We start from the raw sequence: 22,947 nt of genomic DNA, 5'->3' as shown, positions 1-22,947 counted from the left end.
ATAAGGTTGCATCAGAGTTCTCATCTCACTGCTCCGCTCTTTTCCTTTCTGATCTTAATTGTAATTTTATCCTCATCCCAAAATGAGATTCTGCAGTGTTATTTCACTAATAAACATACATTAGGTTGGGTGAAAGCTTATGACTGGCCCATTTATTCAAGGGAGTTTTCTCCAGAGTCCAATATATTTAACATTTTGTTCTTACATCAACCCTGTGAGATAAAACAGGCGGAAAGGCCTGCCCTGGGTAGAATGAGATTCATGTCTGAGCAAGAATGAATTTTCCCAGGTTTAGGCCGGTATTTGAATTGTTATACCACATTTGCTTTGTAACTTTATTCTCCCCTACTCCAAGTTCCTTGGAAACTGATGACAACATGTATTACATGCTGTGTTAGATGCCCAACACCTGTTTCTGCTTATCGCTTTTATCTTATATTTTGATTCACATTTCAAACTTATCGCTCCTGGCAAGTAACACTTCCTTACTATAAACCAGTTATTCCAAAAAAACATGTAATAACAAAGGCTGACAAGAAAGTGTTGTGTCTAAGGCAATGAACCCATATGTTCCTAGCTCAAGCATCACATGGATCTTCATACAAAAGAAAAACTCAAGATAGCAAGATTTTGCTGTTGCTAGGATGTTCTCTGATTGCCAAAGAAATTGATTTCTGAATTAAAATACAGTAGCTTTCCTCGGTTCTATTGAGGAGATAGCTATGGAATTTCATATGTGACTCTTACCACAGAAGACACTCTGAAGTTGTTTTATCCTTTCCACAAGCCCCCACTTGCATATATCATGCCATTAAGATCGCCTTGATGGATGAATGTAGGTAAGTTTGTTGAATCTGCATTGTTTCACTTTACTTGTAAATTTGTCTGTGTTTGGAATTTCTACTATATAGTTGTTGTGAATTCCAGTAATTTAGAGTTTTACTTAAAATAGCCATATAAATCATAGCATACCTTGTCTTTATAATTACATCAATCATTTGGTTTGGTCTGTAACTTCAGATAATACTAATACTACTAATAATAATGTTTGTATTTCATGTGCATTGCATACGTGGAAGGACATTTGTCAGTTCTGAAATTCTATGAAGAATTTCCTCTCAGCTTCAAATAAGCCATTTTCACGAGACCACAAAAGAAGAAGGTGAGTTTTAAGGTATCTCTGCCCCTGCATGGCAGTCCATCCAAGACAGGGCTGGGCAACTATGACAACATTACAACCTTTGGACTTCATCTCACAGAATTCCTGAGCCAGCCATGGTTACGGATTCTGTTTGTTAAAGTCCACAGGTTATAAAATTGCCCTATTGCTCGCTCCAATCCAAGAGCTGCTATTTGCAAATTTACATTTAGTGCAAAAGAAACATTGGAATCATGTATTTGAGGCCAGTAGGGCTTTTTCACAGATTAATATATACATGATAACCCACATGTGGGCTTTATTGTACCACTTACATGGAATTTTCAAGTATTCTTTCATTTCTAATTTTCCAATGTTTCATGGTTACACCCTTCCACCTCCTCTCTCTCCCCCCACAATTAAAAAATTAAGAAAACAAATATAGCTGCATTTCTATACTGATACATTCATATTCTATGTCTGCTTCAAGATCTTAAATACTTTACATTAATATCTCTCTTCATTTTATCACACCAAGTAATCATGTCACCTAGTAAATTTCTTTGACAAAGGGTAAGCTTGAACCTTGGTCTCTTCAATCCTAGTCCAACACCCTAACCACCACACCACACTGTCTCTTTATCAAAGCATATTAGCTATTGCTGTATTCGTTCTGTTTGGGCATCTTAATCAGATCTGTCCATTCCCTGAGACTTTTTAAAGCATGCTACAAAACTCCTTGCTGTGCTATTTGGATGTTTTTCTGTAAGTTCCTTTGCACAAGTGCTTTTGAGGTAATCCCAAACGGTCATTTGCTTCCCTTCTGTATGGAGCCTATAGGGCAGGGATGAGGGAGAGACTTTAAGCCATGTCATCTCAAAATGCAATACCCTACTCATTTAAGCTATGGAGTTGCTAGGAATGAATGACCCATAATCAATCAATTGATCAATCAACCAATTACCCTACACCAGGTTTTTTTTCATGAGACCATATACTGTGATGGTGAACCTATGGCACGTATGCCAGAAGTGGCATGCAGAGCCATCTCTCCGGGCACGTAAGCCATCGCCTGTTGCTCTTCCGGGTTCCGGCATGTGCTTACCAGCCAGCTGGTCTTCACGCACATGGGAGCATCAGAAACTGGAAAAGCAGTTTCCTGGTGCGCATGCGCATTCCAGGAAGCTAAGCTTCTGGTTTCCGTCACACACATGCACGCTAGCCAGCTGGCCTTCGTGTGCGCATGTGTGCCAGAAACCAGAAGACCAGGTGGCCAGCATGCATGCATGCACTGCAAACTGCACACACTGGGAAGCTGCTCTTCCAGTTTCCAGCACTCGTACATGCATGCCAAGGAGCTGCTCTTCCGGTTTCTGGTACTCCCCTGCACATGGTACGCTCCTGTTTCGGCACTTGGTGCCAAAAAGGTTCGCCAACACTGATATAGGTAATCAGCTAGACAATTTTTAGAACATACTGAATCTAGCAAAGTTTACTTAGAGAAGGTAAGGGGAACACCACGGAGAAAGGCAGTGCACCAAATGAAATCTTAGATTCCACAGGAGAAGAAGATTCAAATCAATTGAGTGGAAACAAATAATGTTTCTTTGCATTTGTCCCTAGATAGTTTTGCTGTTAGATTTGTTTTTGTTGTTATTGGGCTATTTTGTTGTTATTGTTGTTATTTTGTTGTTATCTGCTTGATAGTTTTGTTTCTAATTCACACTGGTAATTTGATGCCTCATCTTCTTCTCCTATGTATCTGACTTTGACACTCCCTGTGTGACTGTATCACTGCTGCATTTCAGCAGGCAGTTAGTTTAGGGAATCCATATGGCCACATTTCTGTTCCCCGCATCTCGGGTGCCTTCCTTCTAGCCATGTCTATGCAGAGAATTGGTTCAGCTCTTCTTCCCAAACTTCATCTAGTCCCCTTCACATGAGTTTGTATTGATCAAATCTGCCATCGGTAGCCATAACTTTGGGCAAAATACAGTAAGTATCTGGAACAACCTAAAAAATAGGTCAAACTCTGTGATTAAAGTTGGTATCACTTGCTATATAAAGTACATACTCTTTTGCATGGATGTAGCATGTCACAAAACTGGGGGAGGCTCAAGTATACTCCAGTCCTAGAAAAATCCATGGAGCATAAATTTTATTGACTACAGTGAAACTGTTAATGGTTGTAGTTCTTATTTTTACATTTTAGAAAAAGATTGAAGTGAGGTTTTACCTCATAAAGTGTGTCAAAATGTTTCACCGCATAAACCATTGTAGACCTGCTCTGGAGTGTAACTGGCTATTCTTGAGTTTAAAAAAATACATTTTAAAAAACAACAATGCTTAGTGTTGTTATAGATGTCTACCATAGTTGTGTCCCACTGAATTCAACATGAGTTACTCCTGTTAAGTAAATTGAGGGTTTCATTTTTAACTGTCTTCTGGGACAGTGTTTCTTAAACATTTTTTTCTCTCAGGATCTCTTTCCATTTAAAAAAATGGAATATTTTTATCAATATTTTCTATATTACAATTTTAAACTGACATATTTCATGTAAGCTAGCAAATAATTTTGATTTTGTAGATCCTAGGACCACACTTTAAGAAACATTGATCTAGAACAAGTCCCAAATCGTGTTTTCTTTTTGGAAAGTTTTCTTTGTCTCATCATGAGTTCATGTTCCCACCCTGTCTTGTTCCCCGTATCTTCCCCTCCCCCCGCAATTCTTTAATTTATTGTTTGAAAGAAGAGCAAAACTCAATGGATGTTTTATTTGTAACAGTTTATTATTTGCTCTCAGATAAAAACATTTCAAAAAACACTACACAAAATAAACCCATTGTGATTGTAAAGTGCATTTTTCAGTTGTGTAAAAAATATATTTAACAACATGCAAGGCATCCTGAAGCAAAAAATGGACTATTCCTCATTACATTCATACAGGCAAGAGAAACACAAAAGTCCAAAAAGTTGGCTTTAAAATTTGGAAAGAAGACAAATAAAAGTGCAGTTCTTATAGCTATCCTGGGTATGCATTTCACACTGTTAAGTATTTTTTTTCTTTCTTTCTAGTCACATCACAATAAGCTAGATCTGCTAAAGAAGCCAATTATTTGGATTCATGTGTGACTCCTCAATAAGCCATGGTTTATAAACCCAATGGCCATCCAGAAAATAAAGCCAAACCAAGCAAACTTCATTATGACATTGTGCAGGGGTGCACTAGTTATAATTAAAATTACTCATGTTTTTAAAATTCAATCAGAGGAACATTCAGTCCAAGAAACTCAGATTTTGCACCTTTGGGTTCAGCAAATTGTGTCCTTGCCCCTTTGGCATGAGCTTTGATACTTTGATCTACCTTCTTGGAAACCTTTAAGATAGTTTTACATACCATTACAACCTAGCATAAGGCCTTTGGAAGATTGAATTAGGGGATATATAGAATCCGGACTTTCAGACTGAAACAATTCAACTGGTTTATATTTGATTTGTCCAGAGTTCTTCAGTTCAGTGTTGTTACTTGAGGTATTTCTGTCCTATAACACATCCCTAAACAGGGTGGGAACATGAAGGATTAATACAGAGGGATGGATCATGTGAGTGGGATCTTGATTTATAAAGATGTGGCATGTTTCAAGGCTTACAGGAAGAAACCGTATCTAAACAGGGCCACGTATAGTCCTGATCAGAAGGATTAAGGATAATGCATGAATTTTCCCCAGCTTGTTTTTTTCTACTGGCATATTAATTCAACATAAAAGGCAGTTGTGAACAGCTGATTTGCAATTTTATTGAGGAATTGCATGAAGGAATGGATTTTGCACATGACCTTGAGGGATTATTTCTTGACTATACACAAAGGTTAAAACATTTTTGTAGTCTATAGTAACCTTCCCACTTGCAATCCCAAACTTGTAATTTAAACTAATTTTCTACTCTCTAACTACAAATGTACACATTTTCCTGCTTCTCATGCCATCATCTCCTGTAGCATCTGGAGATCTTCAGGAAGAGAAAGGTTATGATACATATTTCTTTTGAACGTATGTACTGCTGTGTTCAGTGGCTTCATTCAAAACGGTTTTGAAAATCTTGCTATTTAAGTTAAAGCAGCAGTTAATGTGTGCATTTTATTACTGGTTGTTTCTTGGGGAATTAAAAAAATAAATGATTTTTTTTCTGGCATATAACCAACCAGAGGATTCAGTTTCCCTTCACAGAAAGTATTAGTTACCCCATCGGAGTGGCTCAGCCCCAAAATCCTTTTCCTCATAATAAACCCCATTGCAAAAGAAGCCATGCTCTCACTTTTCAAATGGCAATGGGAAGAGAGACCCATGGCATGTAGGGGAAGTCCATCTTTATCATAACAGGCTTGCAACTGCTGATCACACCGTCCTCCTAGGGTTTTTTTCTTAATTTTTAATTTTTAAAGCAGCAATATCTAAGACCAATCGGGTATTAGCACTGAAGTTTCTAATACCCAGCTTCTAACAGTTCCCGTGCCAACTCTTAATTCAAGCTGAAGGCATGCAAATAAAATGACAGGACTCATTATAAGAGTTAAGAAAATGCAGGATATGCATATTTCTTAAGTAACAAGCTGTAGCATGTTGACAGACTTTCCCCATTTTTAACCACAAGCTAACATTCCAGGGCAAGGCTCTTGCGTCATGCTAAGTAATCAAGCTTGGTCACTGCTGCTTTTCCAAAATTGCATAGGAGACTGCACAAACTCCTTTCCAAATCAAGGTTTTTTTTTCAGACAGAACAGGGAACATAAGAACTTCATTTGGACATTAGATACTAAATCTAAAATCCTCAGTTCTACTTCACACCCAGAAAAACTATTTATCGAGCTACTTATTCAGTCACCACCATTGAATGGAACCAGAACAACTGATTTGCTTGAAGGTTGAGTTATGAAACTCTAGTATGTATATCGTTGAGTTTTCAAGTAATTTCACCATTTTGTTATAGACACTACAAACAAGCACTGAAAAGGGTTAACTTTCTAGTCAGTTGGATTTATAATCCAAGGTGGAAAGTCTAAATGGCTTTCTTTAGTGTTAAACAAGAACCAGAGAAGGATTGGCCCCAGTAAATGATAAAACTTGGCTATTACCTGTAGTTACTACTGTATCTACCAATAGGGGAAAACATTTTGGACAAGAATTAGTGATAAATTTATGGAGATGAAGGAACATTTTTGATTGTTTTGCTCTGCATGCAGGGAACGATATACCATTTTTTGGATAACTATTCTTTCCCTCTCAACTTTGCCAGAGTTCAGGAACATAGGAAATTGATATTTCATCTCATACTACATATGCCCATTAACAAAGAAAAGACCAGGATATCTGTCAAAAGAAAGGGAAATCTAGCCCATTGCATAGTTCAATCAGGAGAAACTGACAAGAATTTGAATACTGATTTCATTAAAGAAAGGACTCATGTTTGACACACAGTAGTCACTGGAATTCATTCATACTGGCTTTTAACTTTTCTATAATAAAGCTCCTGGATTCTTGAACGTTTGTTTAATTCATTTTGCAACACTGTCCTGCCATCACTTAAACTGCTGTTGAAGGCCAACACCAGAAAATCCCCTACTCAGAGAGACCATGTCCCTTTGACTCTGGACACACAGAAACAATACTCCTCCAGTGTCTGTACTACGAAGACATTCACATTAGGCTCATCTTGCCATCATTGCATAAATACCCAGAATTCTACAGGACAATTCTACTTCTTCCTACTTCTTTCAGATATTAACTCTGCTAAAACATCTGTTGCCAGGTTCTGTGTAGCCGTGCTTAAAATCCATCAGATGATGACCTCTGCCGTAAAGCAGCCTTAATGAGCAAACACTTCATCATTCTATAGTCCTCTGTACTGTGATAAATTTAGTCTGCTATAGACTAATCTCTAAGCTCCCCTGCACCTCTAATGCTCCTAAAATTTCTCTCAGTTTCCCTTCAGGCTTTTGGTTTTTACGCATATACTTTCTGTTTTATGTCTTTCAGCTTCGTATAATATTTCTTTTTAGACTTTGATGTGTTTTCTGTGCTTTTTAATTGACTGTAGCCCACCCTCTTTATGCTGTAATAAACAATTGATTTTTAAATTGGTTCTAGTCCAGCCTAGGGAGAAAAGCCTGAAACCAAGTATTAATATCCCTAGAGAGATCAAGCATTCTTGCGTCTGAATTCAAAATGTCTGTTGTACCACCAAGTTAAAATGCTCCTATTACTGAGCAGAAGTGTTGAGGAAGACAACAGACAGCTGGACTGAGTGGGTATCCATTATTTGACATATCTTATTTATGTCAGTAACATTCAATTTATAGGCATTTTACAAAATTCTTGAAATAAAATGAAATTTTAAAATGTTCTTCGCCCAGATGACTAAGCCCACAGGCCTGAACAAAATTAAATGTAAATAAGATGGTGTCATGAGGAGTTAAGACTTAAAAACAATTTTATTCTTAACAGTCTACCACCACCTAATAAAGAAGGGAGGAGGGAGATAAATAAAATCACCTAAATAAAATAATTACTTATTGTGGAAGCTAAAATGCTACATCAGCCTTCTCCAGGCCACTGACTGTCCCGCCTGGAGATTGAACTAAAGTCTAGCACATCCTGAGGGCACCAGGTCGGTTAAGGGTGGATTATGTGACTAGGCCACATAGGCTCGTCTGGCTCAGCCACTGAAATAAATCTTCATATGTGTTTAGGAAAAGAGATACAGGCAGAATGGTGAGTAAGCATTCTGGAATCTTCCCATACACAAGGCAATTCCTAAAATGGAAGGAAGCAAAGGATCATCTGAGCTAAAATTATAGTCTTTTCATTTGGGACTCTTAGCCTCTCACAGATTGTACAATCTGATTAAGAGAGGAGTGGGAAAACTGTTTAGCTCATCCCTGCATCTTGTTTCTTCTCAGAGAGTTGGTTTTATCAGAGAGGTGCACAGCAAGTTTGATTCCAGAATACAGAAAGGAAAAAGGAAGGGGGGATCTATTCTGCACAGCTACCAATACTGTAATGTATCTCAAAGGATAAACACAAACCAAATTGCCCAAACAACAGCACCAAGTGCTGAATTCGATCTGTGGCAGCCATCTCACAGGAGACCATCTCCTTTTGTTTAAATTCAAAGGAAACACGAAGAGAGCTTCTGCCCTAAAAACCTTTGCAGCCAGGAGTTTTCACATTTCTCTTTGTTTCCATTCTGTAAGTACAAACTGCAGTTCTTTTGCCTACTCTGACTCTGCAATCACCTCCCAAGAGGGTTTTCTATCTGTGTCTCTTCATTCTTGTGCAGTAAATATAACCCCGAGTCTCTGATTTAATAATAAGGACCAAGTTTTTCATATCCGGAATAGCTAGGCCATTCAGGAAATAAACCATAAGAACACCGGGGGCTTCCAAACTGATCAAAGGCAATCCCAAAATCTGGCTCACTACAAGGCTGTGAAATCTCTCGAGCCGATTTGAGTTCAGAGCGTATGATCCTGTAATTCAATCCCTTGTTGCTATCCCAGTAGACTTTGCCATCACATTCATAACACACTGCAAATTCGATTCTTTCATGGGCTTGAACCCGCTCTGGCAAGCTAATATCGAAGGAGAAGGTATCCTTATCGGAACTGGCATAGGTGTCCTTCACGTATTGGCATGGGTGATCCGTGAAGGTTTTCCAAGTATCAAAGGTCATCCGAATCTTGACAGCCTTCTCAAATGCCAGATTCCTGACTTTCACCGTACCCATAATAGCTTTATCTTTCAACATGCAGTTCTCAAGACAAACACAATCTGCCTGGAGGCGATTCCGGAAGTCCAAGTAATCTGCAGAAGGCTGTACGAAATCCAAGACAAAGTCATCGTGATCCACCGTGGTCAGGCCCACGATATTGTCTATTAGTTCTGTGATGTTCAAGGGAATATCCAAGGGGTCATCAAATTCTGAGAAGACTTTCACCACTGTCAGAGCCAAGCCCCTGCTGTCCGCAAAAGAAACCCTTTTCTTCGCTCTGTTCCCCTGCAGAGCTTGGACCTCTGACCCCAGCTTGTTCAGCTCTGGGCTGCTGTTTACATGGATGCAGGGTCGCAAAGGTGCCTTGATCTTTGGGGCTATTTTGTAGGCAAAGCTCTCTTTCCGCAAAGAGGGCCCTCGCAGGTAGAGTTGCATGGCTACGTCCACTGCCATTCTGGGCTTTTGAGGAAAAGAGTCCAAGATTCTGGAGAAGGGGATAAATAACAAAAAAGTAAAATAAGAGAAACACATTCAACAGTTACAAAGCCACATAGCAGGCAGAAGCCAGTCCCAATTTTCTGACAAGTGTCCCTCTGGATAACATGTTTTAGCAAAGCCTGCTCATTTTCAAGCTTTGTATTTTTAGTTAGCTTATCAAATATATACTGGACTCTGCTGGGTCTTACACTTACTCTTACTCAGAGCCTTACTCTTGCTTAATATTCTCGATAAAGACAATCAAGTACAGGTCAGAAGTACAAGAAGAAATGTGGACATACAACTCATATTTTTAGCGTTAGGCTGTCTGACAACAGAACAGTTGGACTTACAAGTTGATCTGTCTGCCTTGATCTAGCAAAGGCATATTCACATTTTCAGAAATAGGAATTCCTCCATGGAGAAAGTGTATGATTTGAGCCAAGTTTTGGCAGATTTCAACAGAAGATGCAACCGGTAGATCAAAGCTATGTTTCACATCCTTTCACATGCTATCTCCCCAAACAAAGACCCAGAATCAAATTTCTACTTGATCATAGCATTCTCATATGTCCTTTAATATCATGGAACCACACCTTCCCCAACATTATAATAGTAAATCCTCCTCAGTTATTCTACTGAAAAAAACATCTATCTATTTTCTATGACATCTTATTTACAGGCAACATAAATGGCATAATAGTTTACTGCATGCTCACCCTGTAACCCAGAAAGAGTTTGGTCGAAATTGTATTCCAGTATGGAGCATTCTGAACGGTTAGGTATTCAAATCCAGCGGAGCAATAAAGCATGGACAGGCTTGGAGCGCCGGGTAAAACACAACTGCCAGAGACTAAGGCTGCATTTCTTTTACAGCAAGTTCTCCATTCCTTCTAAGTATTGGAAACTTTTCTTTCAGTGTGTAGAAACAGGAAACAGAATAGACTGCAGCAAGAAAGAGCTGCCCCAACTTCTTAACTGGAGCGGAAGCCACACCAGACCTGTGACTTCAGAGATTTACAGTTCAACAATATTGAGACATTTCAGGAATTTGCATTGATGTAACTATGTCAGTGAATTTGAGTCACAGTACATCCAAATTCACTTCCGTAAAACTTTGCCAGGATCCAGGCACGAACAAGAAAAAGGATTATATTAATAATGTGAAGAAATACTACCTACAAGAAAGCTACCTAATACCTTCCTACTTTCTAGATGTCTTGCAGTTTTGAATATTACATAGATTTGGAAACAGGTGGCTTCAAATTACAAGGAGTGAATGATCTTTCAGTATTTGTCCAAGGTTCACTTTTGACTTAGCTACAGCTCCGAGTAGTATTAACATGCAAGATAGCAAAATCTAATCTGCAAAACAGTTGCAGAATATATTTACGTAAGTAAGCAAATTATATTTTACACTGCAAGCCAGGGTTCCAGTCCAGAACTGACAAGTTCCAGTCTCTATGAAAAGTCAATTTACAAAAATACAAATAAATTGGCCTCAGAAAAGAGATTCCAATAGCATCAAAGGCTTTAAAAGAAAATGGGCAGTTCAAGTTGGTTGCAATCAGATGTATTGAATTACAGTTCCCATAATTCCTTGCCACTGGTCCTGCTGCCTGAGCTGTGGGGAATTTAACAGCTCAAGTATATTAGTTTGGCTACCTTAGATATTGAACCTGGACGGGAAATAAGTTTTTTTTTTTAAATTACTACATAGATTGTTGTCTCCTATGAGTCAGAACTGAAGAAGTTTCTTGGATGATAAACAAAACATTCTCAAGGAATACACCCCCCCAAATAAAGTCCAGTTGCTTTTTGGAAAACCATGACCTGGAAGATTGTGAATCTCCTTGGTATAGACATTCTACACAGGGTAGCCTTTGGAAGAGAGAGTTGCGAGGGCAGACTCATGTATATCATCTGTAATTTCTCAGAAAGAAGATGAAATATAAATGTAATAAATCAATAATAATTATACTATGTAGATTGGAACTTGTGTACAATTGTTACACAAGCCACAGAAGCTTCACAATTTAGGATTGTATGACTGATTTGTTGGCATTAAGAACCGTGCCATCAATTTAGAGTTTATAACAACAAAATTCAAAACCCTGGCAAAAAATAAATAAAATAAAATAAAATAAAATAAGCATTTACAATTTTTCCCAAAATTGCATCTCAGTTTAAAGGCTAATCCCATCTGCAAGGCTCTGGACTAAGGAAGGCTGCAATCCAAATAACTTCAAATGAATAAATAAGGGTCACGGTGACTAAGAACCATTCATACAGCAGCTTTTTACTCCAGGTACTTAATTCAAAATTGCTGAAATTTCTGTAGAACATTTTGCAAATAGGGAGCTTTCATCATTCACGAAACTTTTGACTCATGCACTCAGGGGATCAGCCAACAGATAAAACTGCATATGCCACATTCCGAAACTTCTTTTATTAATGTCTGCTTTGTCTGCAGCTGTGTAGAACAGGCACCTTAAAACAACTGGCTTTTTCTCAGGTTCTTAGGGAATGAAAGCAACAGATCCTCCTTTTGTATGTTTGGAAACGGTTGCCTAAACAAACTATATTCTTGGACACATTGCTGTTTCCAAGAAATTTTAAAGGCTTTTCGCCATGAAGACCATTAAGAGTGGATAAGGTCAAAAGATACGGAGTACAACATCCATAGGAGGAGTTTTCCAGGCATCTTCTCTAATATATATGCCCTTAATGCACAACAATTGTGAGAAAGTACAGTACTTCCTCTGTTCGATCTTTATGAAACAACAGCCCAGGTTTTTCATAACTCACCAAAAACATACAGTATATACAATTATTTTTCAGACTATAAGAAGCACCCCCTCCCCCCAAAAAAGTGGGTGGAAATGTATATGAGTCTTATAGAGCAGGACTCGCCAACCTTTTGGAGCTCAGGGACCCCCAAACTCATAATTTTAAATCCCGGGGACCACTAATATGAATTTTGACTGATGGTGGCTTGCTGACGGTGGGAGAGAGAGAGAGAGACAGAGAAAGAGAGATCCGATCTAACCTCTCCCTTTCTCACACAAACACACAGAGGCAGGGGTGGGATTCAAATTTCTTATCAACCGGTTCTGCAGGCGTGGCCTAATTTGTGGGTGTGGCTTGGTGGTCATGTGACTGGCTGGGCATGGCTTGTATGTAAATATTATAAATATTTATGTAAATATTGAATTTTTTGTTAAAAAAGAGCAGAGCAGGCAGGCAGATTGAGTTGCTCACAGAATCATTTAGAGATCTATCTATCTGCCATCAGCTACCTGAGTCTGTAACATAAAATTTGCATGCAAGCAAACTCACAAAATTAACTCACAACATACCATGTATGTAAATATTGATTTTTTTATAAAAAAAGAGCAACTTCCACCCAAAATCATTGAAAGCAGGCAGGTAAATTGAGTTGCTCACAGAATCATTCAGAAATCTATCTATCGGTCATCGGCTACCTGAGTCTGTCACATAAAATTTGCTTGCAGTGAGTCTGCACTGAATCATAAAAGCTTCAGTCCTAAGGAAGATCTAAAGATCGCTAAAAAGCAAGAAATGTAATGATTTCCTGTTTTCTAGCTAGTCTAAATCTCCTGGCACAGCAGAACAGTTGATGGTCGGGAAAAACAAAAAGGAAACAGAAACTTAGCAGGCAAGCTTGCCAGTTAAGGAGTGAGCGGGTGGGAAGAGTTCCCACGGGCCATGTGGGTGGCGGTGCAGCCTTGTGTTCCTGCGCAGCCTGGATTAATTGCTTTGGGGGGTGCTCTGGGGGATGACATTTCTCTGCGGACCACCAAAATTTTCTCGCAGCCCACTGGTTAGCGACCACTGTTAGAGTAAATGTTGCCAAATCCCCGCCCACCTGCTGGCCCCCACCCTTCAGCCTCTGCCTCCCAGCAATTTGCCTCTTGCAGCAAACAGCAAATAATCTGGTCAGCTTCAGCACAGCCTGATTTAGAATGGTGGCGGTGGCGATCGGTGGCGATTCTTGCCACCTGGAACAGGCCGAAAACAGGATGCGCAGAGGCTGAAAATGGGGCGTGCAGATACCGAAAATTGGGCGCGCAGAGGTGGCAATGGGCGGTGATCCTCACAGCCTGGAACAGCTGATCAGTGGTATTCCAGGAGCCGATCCAATCGCCAATCAGCTGCTCGTGCTAAATCAGGCTATGCTGAATCTGACCAGGCGGTTTGCTATTTGTTGCAAGGAGGCAAATTGCTGGGAGGCAGAGACATATTTTTCCCCCCTTGTTTTTCTCCCCAAAACCGTCTTATGGTCTGGAGCGTCTGACAGTGCAAAAAATACGTTAATTTTTGCTCAGTTGAAAATCATAGCATCAAACATTTTAATTTGCTCAGAAAAGCCACTTGCTGCTTGACATTAGGAACCATAGCTAAAAGTTGATTTCTTGTTTTATAAGAGTGCCATCATTTCTGGTGAGATAAAAGCCTGAAGGCTATTGCATTTGGAATCCGGTTTGACAGATCTGCCAGTGGCATTCAGGAAAAGTGAAAGCAGAAAGTTGTAAAGAAATAGAATTTTGGTACCGTAGTAACTTTATCTAACATATAATTATCCACCTTCAAGCTAAACCAGAATAGCAAACATTTTTGCAATCATTTCCTGATACGCTTCATTTTATACTGGAGCCTGCAAGTCTTGGTGAATTTTTGCTACTAAGGGTCCGCAGAAGACTTGTTCTGATTCATACATTCAAAGATCAAATTATCTTTAATTACCCTTACTAAAACAAAAACAAAAATCACCTCTTTAAACGTCACAGCAAGTAAAACTTCCAACAGCAAATTAATAAGATCCAATTTCAAAGCAGGATCACCAATTCTAATAATTGGAAAATGACCAATCCGTATTTTCCACAGATTCTGTTGTGCAACAGAAGGAGCAGGTTTGTGGGAAAATTTGTAAATTTGGAAACAATCACACTTTTCAAAAAGTATCCCTATAGGTTAAGTCTATTTATGAGATGTAGAAGCCTGAAACCAGCTAGGTTATATTTGGTATTTTTGAAGGAACTAGACATAAATGGTGGCTTAATTACTTCTTCAGAGGGGTAGGAATTGAGGAGTCCATAGTGGACTTCATCAATACAACCTGCTTTTGTGTTGAAGTCCCTACCTACTAAAATATATGCACTGGGAAATTCATTCAGGCAAACATTAAGGAAGATATCAACCTGTTTACAGGTTTGGGTTACCTGTACTGGAGTTGCTGAGGAGGAAGATAGACATAAAGGAACAAAAAGGAAAACTGGTCAAAGATTAACAAAGATTGATACAGCATTCTCAAACTGAAATGATTGTTTTACAATTTTAACACATAAGCTGGAAGAGATAAAAACAGACCAAGGGCCTGTTTTAGGGCCACCATTCTGAGGCTTACTTGTTCAGCGGCTAATGAGAATTCCCCCAACATCCATGTCTCCAAATGATTATATAAATTTGGATAGGAATCCAAGAAAATCTGGGTCTGCTTCTTTTGGGGCCTACCTAGCTATGTTCTAAGACAGGATAGAGAAATCCAAACTCTTGGGTGCCTGGGACCAGCTCCATGCAGGTTGGTTTTTGTGTGGATGAGGGGATGGGGGGCGGGGGTGGTGTTTCACGTGCTATCTGAATATTGCACGTGTGTAGATGGGGCTTCACTTGCTTGCATGGCCTGGTTCCTGACAGGACAAGTACTGGTGCCAATCTGTAGCCCAGGGATTGAGGACCCAATTAACAGGATATAGTAGTCAATTTGCTGGTTCTCTCAAGAGTGCTGTCTCTGGATAATTGTGCAAGAGGAGCAACACCTGGTATGATCAAGTTGGTGACTGAAGGAAAAGATGGGAGAGCAGACCTCTTGCTGCCAGTGAGGGTGGCTAGTATCCTGGAGGCAATTCCATAGGGGAAGTTTTATGGGTAGAACAAGTAAGGGCAGACTGAGGATTGAAATCAGGGGGCGGGGTGGGGGTTGGTCTTGCACAGGGCTCCAATGGAAGGGGTATCATTAATCTAATCTCCTCTGAGACTTTTTCAAAGCCAAAAGCCTATGCATCAATCGCTATGAAGAAATATACAAGTAGGATTTCTCAAACCAGAAGCAAAGTAACTAGCAACAAAGGAAACCTGACAAAGCAAAGCAGATGGTGATGATGATGATGATGATGATAACTCACTGTCTCCAGGTTTCTAAGTCTTCAAACTGGTTCTAGATGAATAGGAACTAATTGCACTTCTATAAAGATTTCAGTAAATGACTACCAGGAACATTTAGCCAGGGTGTGTGTGTGCACATTGCATGTGTCAAAAGTGTTAAGATAATGTTTGTTTGACTGCAAAATTTACACACAACCACCATCTTGACACTCCCTCCTCCTTTCCCACAGACACTCCTGGAGACTATGACATGTACGCTACTCTTGGCTTGTTTGAGAATGAGGACATGAATATAAACAAACAAAGCCATGCATCTTTAAAAAAAAACAACAGGTTTGAAAGTTACTAAATTAAGATCAACTCCAACTCTCCAGTTTACCCAAATAAACAAGCTTAGCACCTGACAGATTTCCTCCACTGCTATCTGCCAGACATGTCGGATTTCAGTTTATATAATCTGCAGTCTTCATGGCCCACGTCCAGGGAATCTGCCTAGCTTTAGCTGAAACTAAAAAAAAAAAAACAGATTTAAATGTTCTTTCAACCAGTTCTATTGCATTTTAAACTCTCTTGAAAATACAGGCATGATTTAGTTAGTGGCTGTCGTGTTCCAAATAGTTCCAAGCGGTGCACAAAAGCAGCTTTCAGACATACTGGTTGTCTTTTCCTTCTATGCAAATGACAGGAGATTTTTGTTTCTCAATTAAAAACATATCCGGAAGCTTTTGACTCAATCTTTGATCCCCACCAGACTTCCCTTTATCTTACCCGCATCACTGATTATAAAGCTTTCAACAGCTCTGCATGACCTTTATTGTGAAAGACTGGTTTCTCAATTTTTTTTAATAACTTTAAGACCTAGCAGTACAGGTCATCTTCAGAACCCCTGAGCGCTAAACATATTTATCTGCCATTTCAAGGGTGGAATGCATGAAGTACCACCAACCCTGCTGAATTTTTCCTGGTATTTGTGTGGGCCATGGAATGCTTACCCTTTTCCTATAACTATTTGCTGCAATCAAAAGTGCGGTTCTTTGAGATTATCTCCCCTTCCCCCAGAGCATAATAAAAAAAACTTTGAGCGGCATGAAGAAAACCTGCCCTATGAAGTTGAAGTGGCGTTTTAAAGCATGGGAGGGGGCTGGTGGGAAGAAGGGCTTTATGAGTTGTAAGTTGGATATAGAAGAATATAGAAGATGGGATGGCCTAGCAAAAGTATAAATTCAAAGAGTTAACTCAATGTCCAATTCCAAGAATGCAGGTTGAAGAAATAATCATCTTGTAGCTCATAAAGTGGCAAAGGTTATTCATACTGGCTCTTGCATTTTAGTATTCATTAATAAAGTATTTTCCAACCTGTGACCCAAATGCAGCTCCTGGAACCCAATTTACAGCCCCCCCCCCCTTTAAAACTGCACTGCTGCAATTCAGTAGGAAATAATTGATTTTCAGTGGTGCAATATCTATGCTAATTCCTTCCAAAAATGGGGCGAGTGGGGGAGGGAACATTAGGCATTTGAGAGGCAAACGGCATTATTTTTCCAACCCAACTCCCACACCCCACCTCTTGCATCGTACAACCCATAGTGGCTCCCAATCTCTCTTAATTCGATCATTTAGCTGCTGAATTTTACTTGCCGCTTTAGGCCAATTTCATAGGGTTTTAAACACTAGAAATGAGTGCAGTAGGGCTTCCATGGACTTCCCCTTTTCACCCCTAGCCTTAATCTTCAGGAAAACCACAAAGAGCAAAACAAAAAAACAAAACAAAAAACCCTATTCTACACTTCCTGTGATATTGCTATCTTTTTGGAGACATTACGAATAGCTCTCCAGACAGCTGGTGCTTACGTGTCAAGTTGCATGTCTGACACAAGAAATTTGTGCTTCCTTACATTTGAGCATCAACAGCTCTCCTGGGAGAGGGTAATATTATTTCTTCAATCCATATCCCAAGCTGTCCTCTGAGGACTCACAAAAACACACATGCACAGAAGATCAACAAATATGGAGGTAGCTAGGCTGAGAGAGAAAACACTGGAGAAAACACCCAGTATCATTCGTTGAGCTCTAACATTGTACCCCCTCTCCCCAGTTTGGTCCAACACATTAACCACAATATGATGCTGACTCCATTGTGAGCTGCATCTCTTTCAACTGATCCACTCACATGAAGGAAACAACGCTATGCTGCTAGCATGGGAGCCAGCCATCTGAGCTTTACTGCTGCTGACCAAATTATAACTGCAAGATGAATAGCAAAGCATTCAATTATAGGAAATGATTACTGTAATCCTGAAGATATCCTAGACATCTATTCAAAGCAAAGGGTGCTGCCAATAGATAACACAAATAAGCAAACACACCCCTTGCTGCTGGCTCCTATTAAGGTTTATTTCTTTTTTTACGATATTTGTTTCTTTACTATTTACAACCACAGCAGAAAACCCCTCTATAATTGTTCCTGACATATTTTAACAATGCATTCAATTTACACAGCTAGTCCTCAGTTTATGTGCATTTATTCAGCACCTGTTTAAAGCTATAGCAGCACTGAAACAGTGGACATATGACTTGTCATCAGAATTCCGGCCATCATAGAAGCTCAGTGGTCATGTTCACAATCCAGTGTACAATTACAATGTTGCAAGGCGCTACAGTTATGTGATTGCCATTGGTGACCTTTGCTGCTGGCATCCCACAAGCAAATTTAATGGGAAAGCTAGTAGAGAAGGTCACAAGTTACTCCAGCGTTGGTCTCACTTTTTCTCCCAGTTGTAGTACCTGCCCTTCCTGCCCATGCTTCCACTGGCCTTCCCAGGTTCTCCCCAGTCTCCATCCCCCCACAGCATCCCATGCTATTTACCTAGGACTTCCGTCTCATCCCACATAATAACCTGCATGTGTTGGGGTTACAACAGCAACCAAAACTACCCAGAATTGCCATCGCCAAGTGATGTAGTCACATGACCTTTACAATAACATTGCTTAGTGATGCAATCCCAGTCCCAATTGCCATCATAACCCAATGGCTATCTGTATTTTTCAGTAGTGTGTGTGTGTGTGTGTGTATACACACACATATACATATACACATATATAAATTACACATCCCAAATTTATTCAATTTATGTTATTATGCTGACTTTTTGAAGGAGAGAGGTGAGTATCAAACCATTGAGGTCATTGTTGGCCTAGGAATTGCTTTTGCAGATTAAAGTAAATACCGGTAAGTAAATAAAGTTATGAAGATTATAGAAGTAACTCAGTCAAAATGCACCAGAATGCTTTATATTTAGTGATCCAGGTGAAACAAGTTCTTTTGGACGTGGGTTGTGACACTATGGAAAATCTGAATATTACCTAAAATTAAATTTCTGGGTTGAGTCCTTAGTTCAACCAACCTTTTCTGCCTCTTCTTAGAAAAAAAATATATCCTTGGCTTTTTTTTTTTTTAACTCCAGCTTCTCAGCTCATTCACTGCTTATGCTTGGATCAGAGAAAATCATGCTAGAGGCCAAATAGAGGATCCTTGATAGGGATCTGCTTACTCAACGTTTCAACCCATTCTTATGGGGGCCTTTGCAGCTGATTTTTATCAAGACATAATTGGAACTCTTACACTCTCTCTGTTCTGCACAGGAAGGCATTTATACTAACAAGCACTATAGTTTTTAAAAATTATTATTATTCCTGCATGTGTGAATGGGATATTATTATAAGGGATGTTACTTAGAATACTTCTGTCCTACTTGGATGTGGCCATCAGGACAATTTCATAAGTGTTGCTGAGCTACCCTTTAGTAGCATACTTGGCACTATGAATTAATGCTTACCCTCCTTATTAAGTGAATTAAGTGCCTGAAATGCACCTTTTATGAATGGATCAATCAATCAATACTTCTGTGAACTTTGTTTCATTTTGATCAATTTCAACTGCCATCAGAATATGCTGGATAATTAATTATAACTCTGGTAGAAGGCCACCAACATTTAACGATTAGCATTAATTTTTCTCCCTCTAATATGCTAACTCTCCATTGCATTGCATTATTGGATTATATTGGGTTTTTTTTCTTTTTTGGTCTTTGACCAAAAACTGTAATGACTAGATTATGTCAAGATCCTTTTAGGCCATCATGTTGATTTCCAGCAAGACTACCTCTGAAAAGTGCTACCTCTGAAAACAGCAGCCTTTCCATTTAAATACAGCATCTAAAATTTAGAAAGCATGCTTCTGTTGTAAATGTGGGGAAAAGCAGGAGTGGTCCACCCCTTTTCTATCTTCGTTAATTATAAATGTGCCTGACTTGGCCTCCTTGGAATATGAAAATGAATGAAAACATAAGGGAGCAATGGGATTTATGGTTAATTGTATGAAGCCGACACTCTTAGTATGGAAATTTGACATTTTGTAATGACAGCATCCATTCCTACTTATGCAATCTCAGCTAGATTACCAGTCTTGTTTAAAACTAAATATTTATCTTATCGATATTTACTAAAAATAGTTCACTGATTAGATCAGGTATTACATTTTGGGATTTGCTAAGGGTTTTACACAGTTAGTCATCCTTCTACTAATACAAACAAGTCAGCAACAGGAAATCTATACCCCTGGATATTTGAAGGAAGGATTTGTGATGTCAGGTGTCCCCCTGATCTATCACAGTCGTAATACAGAAGTGCAGACTGATCCTATATACAGCACACAAACTCAAAATACATTTTCACTGTTTCGAGAATATAGCCGTATGCTAATTAAAGGACTATGGATATCTGACAGCATCTCAAAGAACGAAGAACTCCAGAATTCCCTGGGGTGATTTAAATATGTCAAGATATTGACATATTTTGTATACAGATGCGCAAACTACATATAAATATGAGTTGTATGTCTACAGAAATATATTTATCTGGGAGTAAATCTCATTGAATTCTTAATATATAAGTGATTGTGGACAAGAGAAAATTAACTTTCAAAAGATTCTTCTTGCTTCTTAAAAAAATATGTTTGACATACCTCATAGGGGCATAGGAGATGAACTGGATTGCTGCTTCAAGCTGTGGGGCAGAAGACAAGAAGTATACCAGAATTTCACATCCTGCAGGTATTACAAATTCATTCCCTAAAACAAGAAGGTATGGTAGGTGAGTTTATCCGAATCAAGCATCAAATCAGTCCCTCCCATGCCAAAGGAAACTAGCAACTAGCTTCGAAGCTCTAAAAGGAGGCAAAATATAGACCAAGAAACATCTCCATACTCCCTCAGAGATCTCCCCACCTTCTTTTGGAAGAAACGGCCTGAAGGACACCAGGCTCAGTCCCCAAACACGCTTTCTCATAGGTGGCTCCCATTCATTTCAGCTGGCCCTACAGCTGAACAAACTCTTGTAAAAAACGAAGGTTAGAAGGTCAATACCCACAACTTTCAAGAAGCCCTCTTAATCCCGATGGGCTTCATTGGGGTCAATTTGCACCTTAAAACCCTTTTGCTATTTGCACGACTTTTAAAGAGAAGTTTATGGAAACATTCCATTGGATCCCTCCCCAAACAAGCAGATTCATCATTCACACGCACCCCCCGAATGAATTTTATAACGTGCTCCGAGCTTGCAAGTAAAGCGACTATGGCCAGATGGGGGCCTCATTCGTCCACCTAGAAAGTCCAAGACCTGCGATCCGCACCTTGTCAGGTCACTTTTTTAAAAAATTCCGATGCTTTTAATTCCTCCAAGCAACTAGTGCGTCCCTTTCTTTCAGCATTCAAAGAATCCATCCAAGCATTTGGGGGGTGGGGGTGGGTTGTTAAATTAAAGTATCAGTAAAGATTCTTCCCAAACTATTTCGCAGTAACCAGGCGCGGAAAGCAGCATTTCACATAACATACAGGACACGAGCGAGCCATTTGCGAAACTCAAAGCCATTTCGCTTCCAAGGCCATTCATTCCAAATGCACGATTTTTAAATACGCTCGCTTCTATGAATCGTCTTTAGATCGTAGCCTGCTCCTGTTATATTCACCGATTTTAGACTTTTTTTTTCTTTTCCGAGCGCTCATCCACCCGCCTACCCACCAGGAACACGAGCTATGCTAACCCGGATATAGGATTACTGCTTTGGGTACGCTATCTAAGTATGCATTTGCATTTCTTCTATGCTCAATCTAAAGCCAACCTCGGAAGCAAACATTGAGAAATCGCCGGCTCAGCCCACTTTGAAACAAGTATGCTAGAGGTTAAATTTTCCTCTTCTCCCACTTAATACCTGGAAATTTCAGGATGCTTAAAGGGTACTTCAAGGTCTCCGATTGTTTCGCTCCCGCCCCCCCGAGCAGCGTTTAGCGCCTTCTAACTGAGAGTTATACGTAGAGCAAGCGGTTACTGCAATTGCTAAAGATGATCCGTTTCCCCTCCGCCCTAGCACACCAATTCCTCCTGCTTCCCTCGCAGCTCCGATCCAGTTACAGAACTTGTGAACAAGACTCGTTTCCTCCACCGACAATCCTGCAGGGGGGGTGAGCTGCGCGCTAGCCAATGGGCGCGCTTCGAATGTTCCTTGCCAACCAATGGCGGAGGAGCTTTCCCGTGGAAGAGCAGCAGGCTAGCACGTGAACGCCAAGCTGGCTATGTGGGAGTGACCGCGGTTCCAGTTGAGGGGCGAAGGTTTTTTGCGTTGCGGGGAGACTCGGAGTGGGGTTGCAGCCGCCCCTGACGAAGAAGACCGATGTGCGGAGCCCACCCACCCCTCTCGTCCTTCTTCTCATACAATAGGAGAAACTGGAAAGGTTGCTGTGTACAATGACACACTTTCCTTTTCCCGTCCCACTCGGGGTGTAATCCCCAGAGGAACGCTTGGTAAACGCCGGACCTTCGTTTTAGTACCGTATGAACATATTGCAGTGCATGAGAACTCGGGAGTTTCCAAAATGGCAATTTAAATTCGAGAGAAAACAGACACTTTGGGGTGGTAATTAAGGCACCAGAGTAGAAACCAAGGAGTTGTGATTTATAGTCCGCACCTTTGCACAAAGGCAGCTCCGAGACTTTGGGCTAGTCCTTCTCTCAGCCCTAGGAAGAGGGGAAATGTTTTCTTGTAAGAAAACTCTTAAGCACTTGTCCAGGCACTCACCAGGAGAGGAAGGAAGAAGGAAAGGAAGATGTATTATATGTATGTTTCAATATAAGTTTGCTGTATAAATTTCTTGCTCAGCCCTCTTTTTCTTTCAACTGAAACAATCCTTTGGGTGTAAGTGCCAAGCCCTGATTAACCAGGTGACTATCAGGGTAGAACGAGGATTTGAATCTAGATTTGCTTCAGTTTTTGTGAGTTAAACTTACTCCAGACTTCCAGCAGTTGCTACTGGATACATAAGAT

General features: G+C 39.9%; 2 protein-coding genes across 8 annotated transcripts in view; one reads left to right on the top strand and one right to left on the bottom strand.

The window, feature by feature from the left end:
• Positions 1-22,947, top strand: part of LOC148127225 (uncharacterized) — a 230,714-nt gene that overhangs the window by 193,670 nt on the left and 14,097 nt on the right. Inside the window, exon 1 of one of the 2 annotated variants that reach the window (XR_015742104.1) lies at positions 22,141-22,427. The exons of the other annotated variant lie outside the window; for it this stretch is intronic. The gene's annotated coding sequence lies outside the window, so the exon portion shown is untranslated. Of the gene's footprint in view, positions 1-22,140; positions 22,428-22,947 lie in introns of those variants that run through there. 2 annotated transcript variants of the gene reach the window in all.
• Positions 3,910-22,067, bottom strand: PPP1R3B (protein phosphatase 1 regulatory subunit 3B). Of its 6 annotated transcripts, none has more exons than XR_015742100.1 (4): positions 21,838-22,064; positions 20,593-20,698; positions 7,017-9,390; positions 3,910-6,934 (listed from the first exon to the last, which is right to left on the bottom strand). XR_015742100.1 is itself a non-coding variant. In XM_026712625.2 (3 exons), the coding sequence occupies exons 2-3, from the start codon at positions 20,595-20,597 to the stop codon at positions 8,499-8,501; spliced, it is 897 nt and encodes a 298-aa protein (XP_026568410.1). In that variant the 5' UTR covers positions 20,598-20,698; positions 21,838-22,067; the 3' UTR covers positions 3,910-8,498. The 6 variants fall into 6 exon arrangements, 2 of the variants coding, with proteins under 2 accessions (XP_026568410.1, XP_087782418.1); XR_015742098.1 differs by lacking the exon at positions 21,838-22,064 and adding an exon at positions 20,855-21,080; XR_015742101.1 differs by lacking the exons at positions 20,593-20,698; positions 21,838-22,064 and adding an exon at positions 15,970-16,832.

Source organism: Pseudonaja textilis, chromosome 2 (genome assembly GCF_049901715.1).
Source record: "Pseudonaja textilis isolate UNSWEBS1 chromosome 2, rPseTex1.2, whole genome shotgun sequence".
Classification (NCBI taxonomy): Eukaryota; Metazoa; Chordata; class Lepidosauria; order Squamata; family Elapidae; genus Pseudonaja; species Pseudonaja textilis.
The sequence above is the reverse complement of the archived record's forward strand: the minus strand, read 5'-3'. Positions and strand labels throughout refer to the sequence as shown.

What these genes read in the sequence shown, in the direction of transcription:
- PPP1R3B (XM_087926292.1), bottom strand. Translation starts at nt 20,915, where the DNA reads ATGAGAAAGCGTGTTTGGGGACTGAGCCTGGTGTCCTTCAGGCCGTTT. An exon ending in GCCGTTTCTTCCAAAAGAAG is followed by an intron (nt 20,699 to 20,854) that starts GTGGGGAGATCT and finishes TTCTTGTTTTAG; the next exon opens with GGAATGAATTTGTAATACCT. An exon ending in ATCTCCTATGCCCCTATGAG is followed by an intron (nt 9,391 to 20,592) that starts GTATGTCAAACA and finishes CCCCTTCTCCAG; the next exon opens with AATCTTGGACTCTTTTCCTC.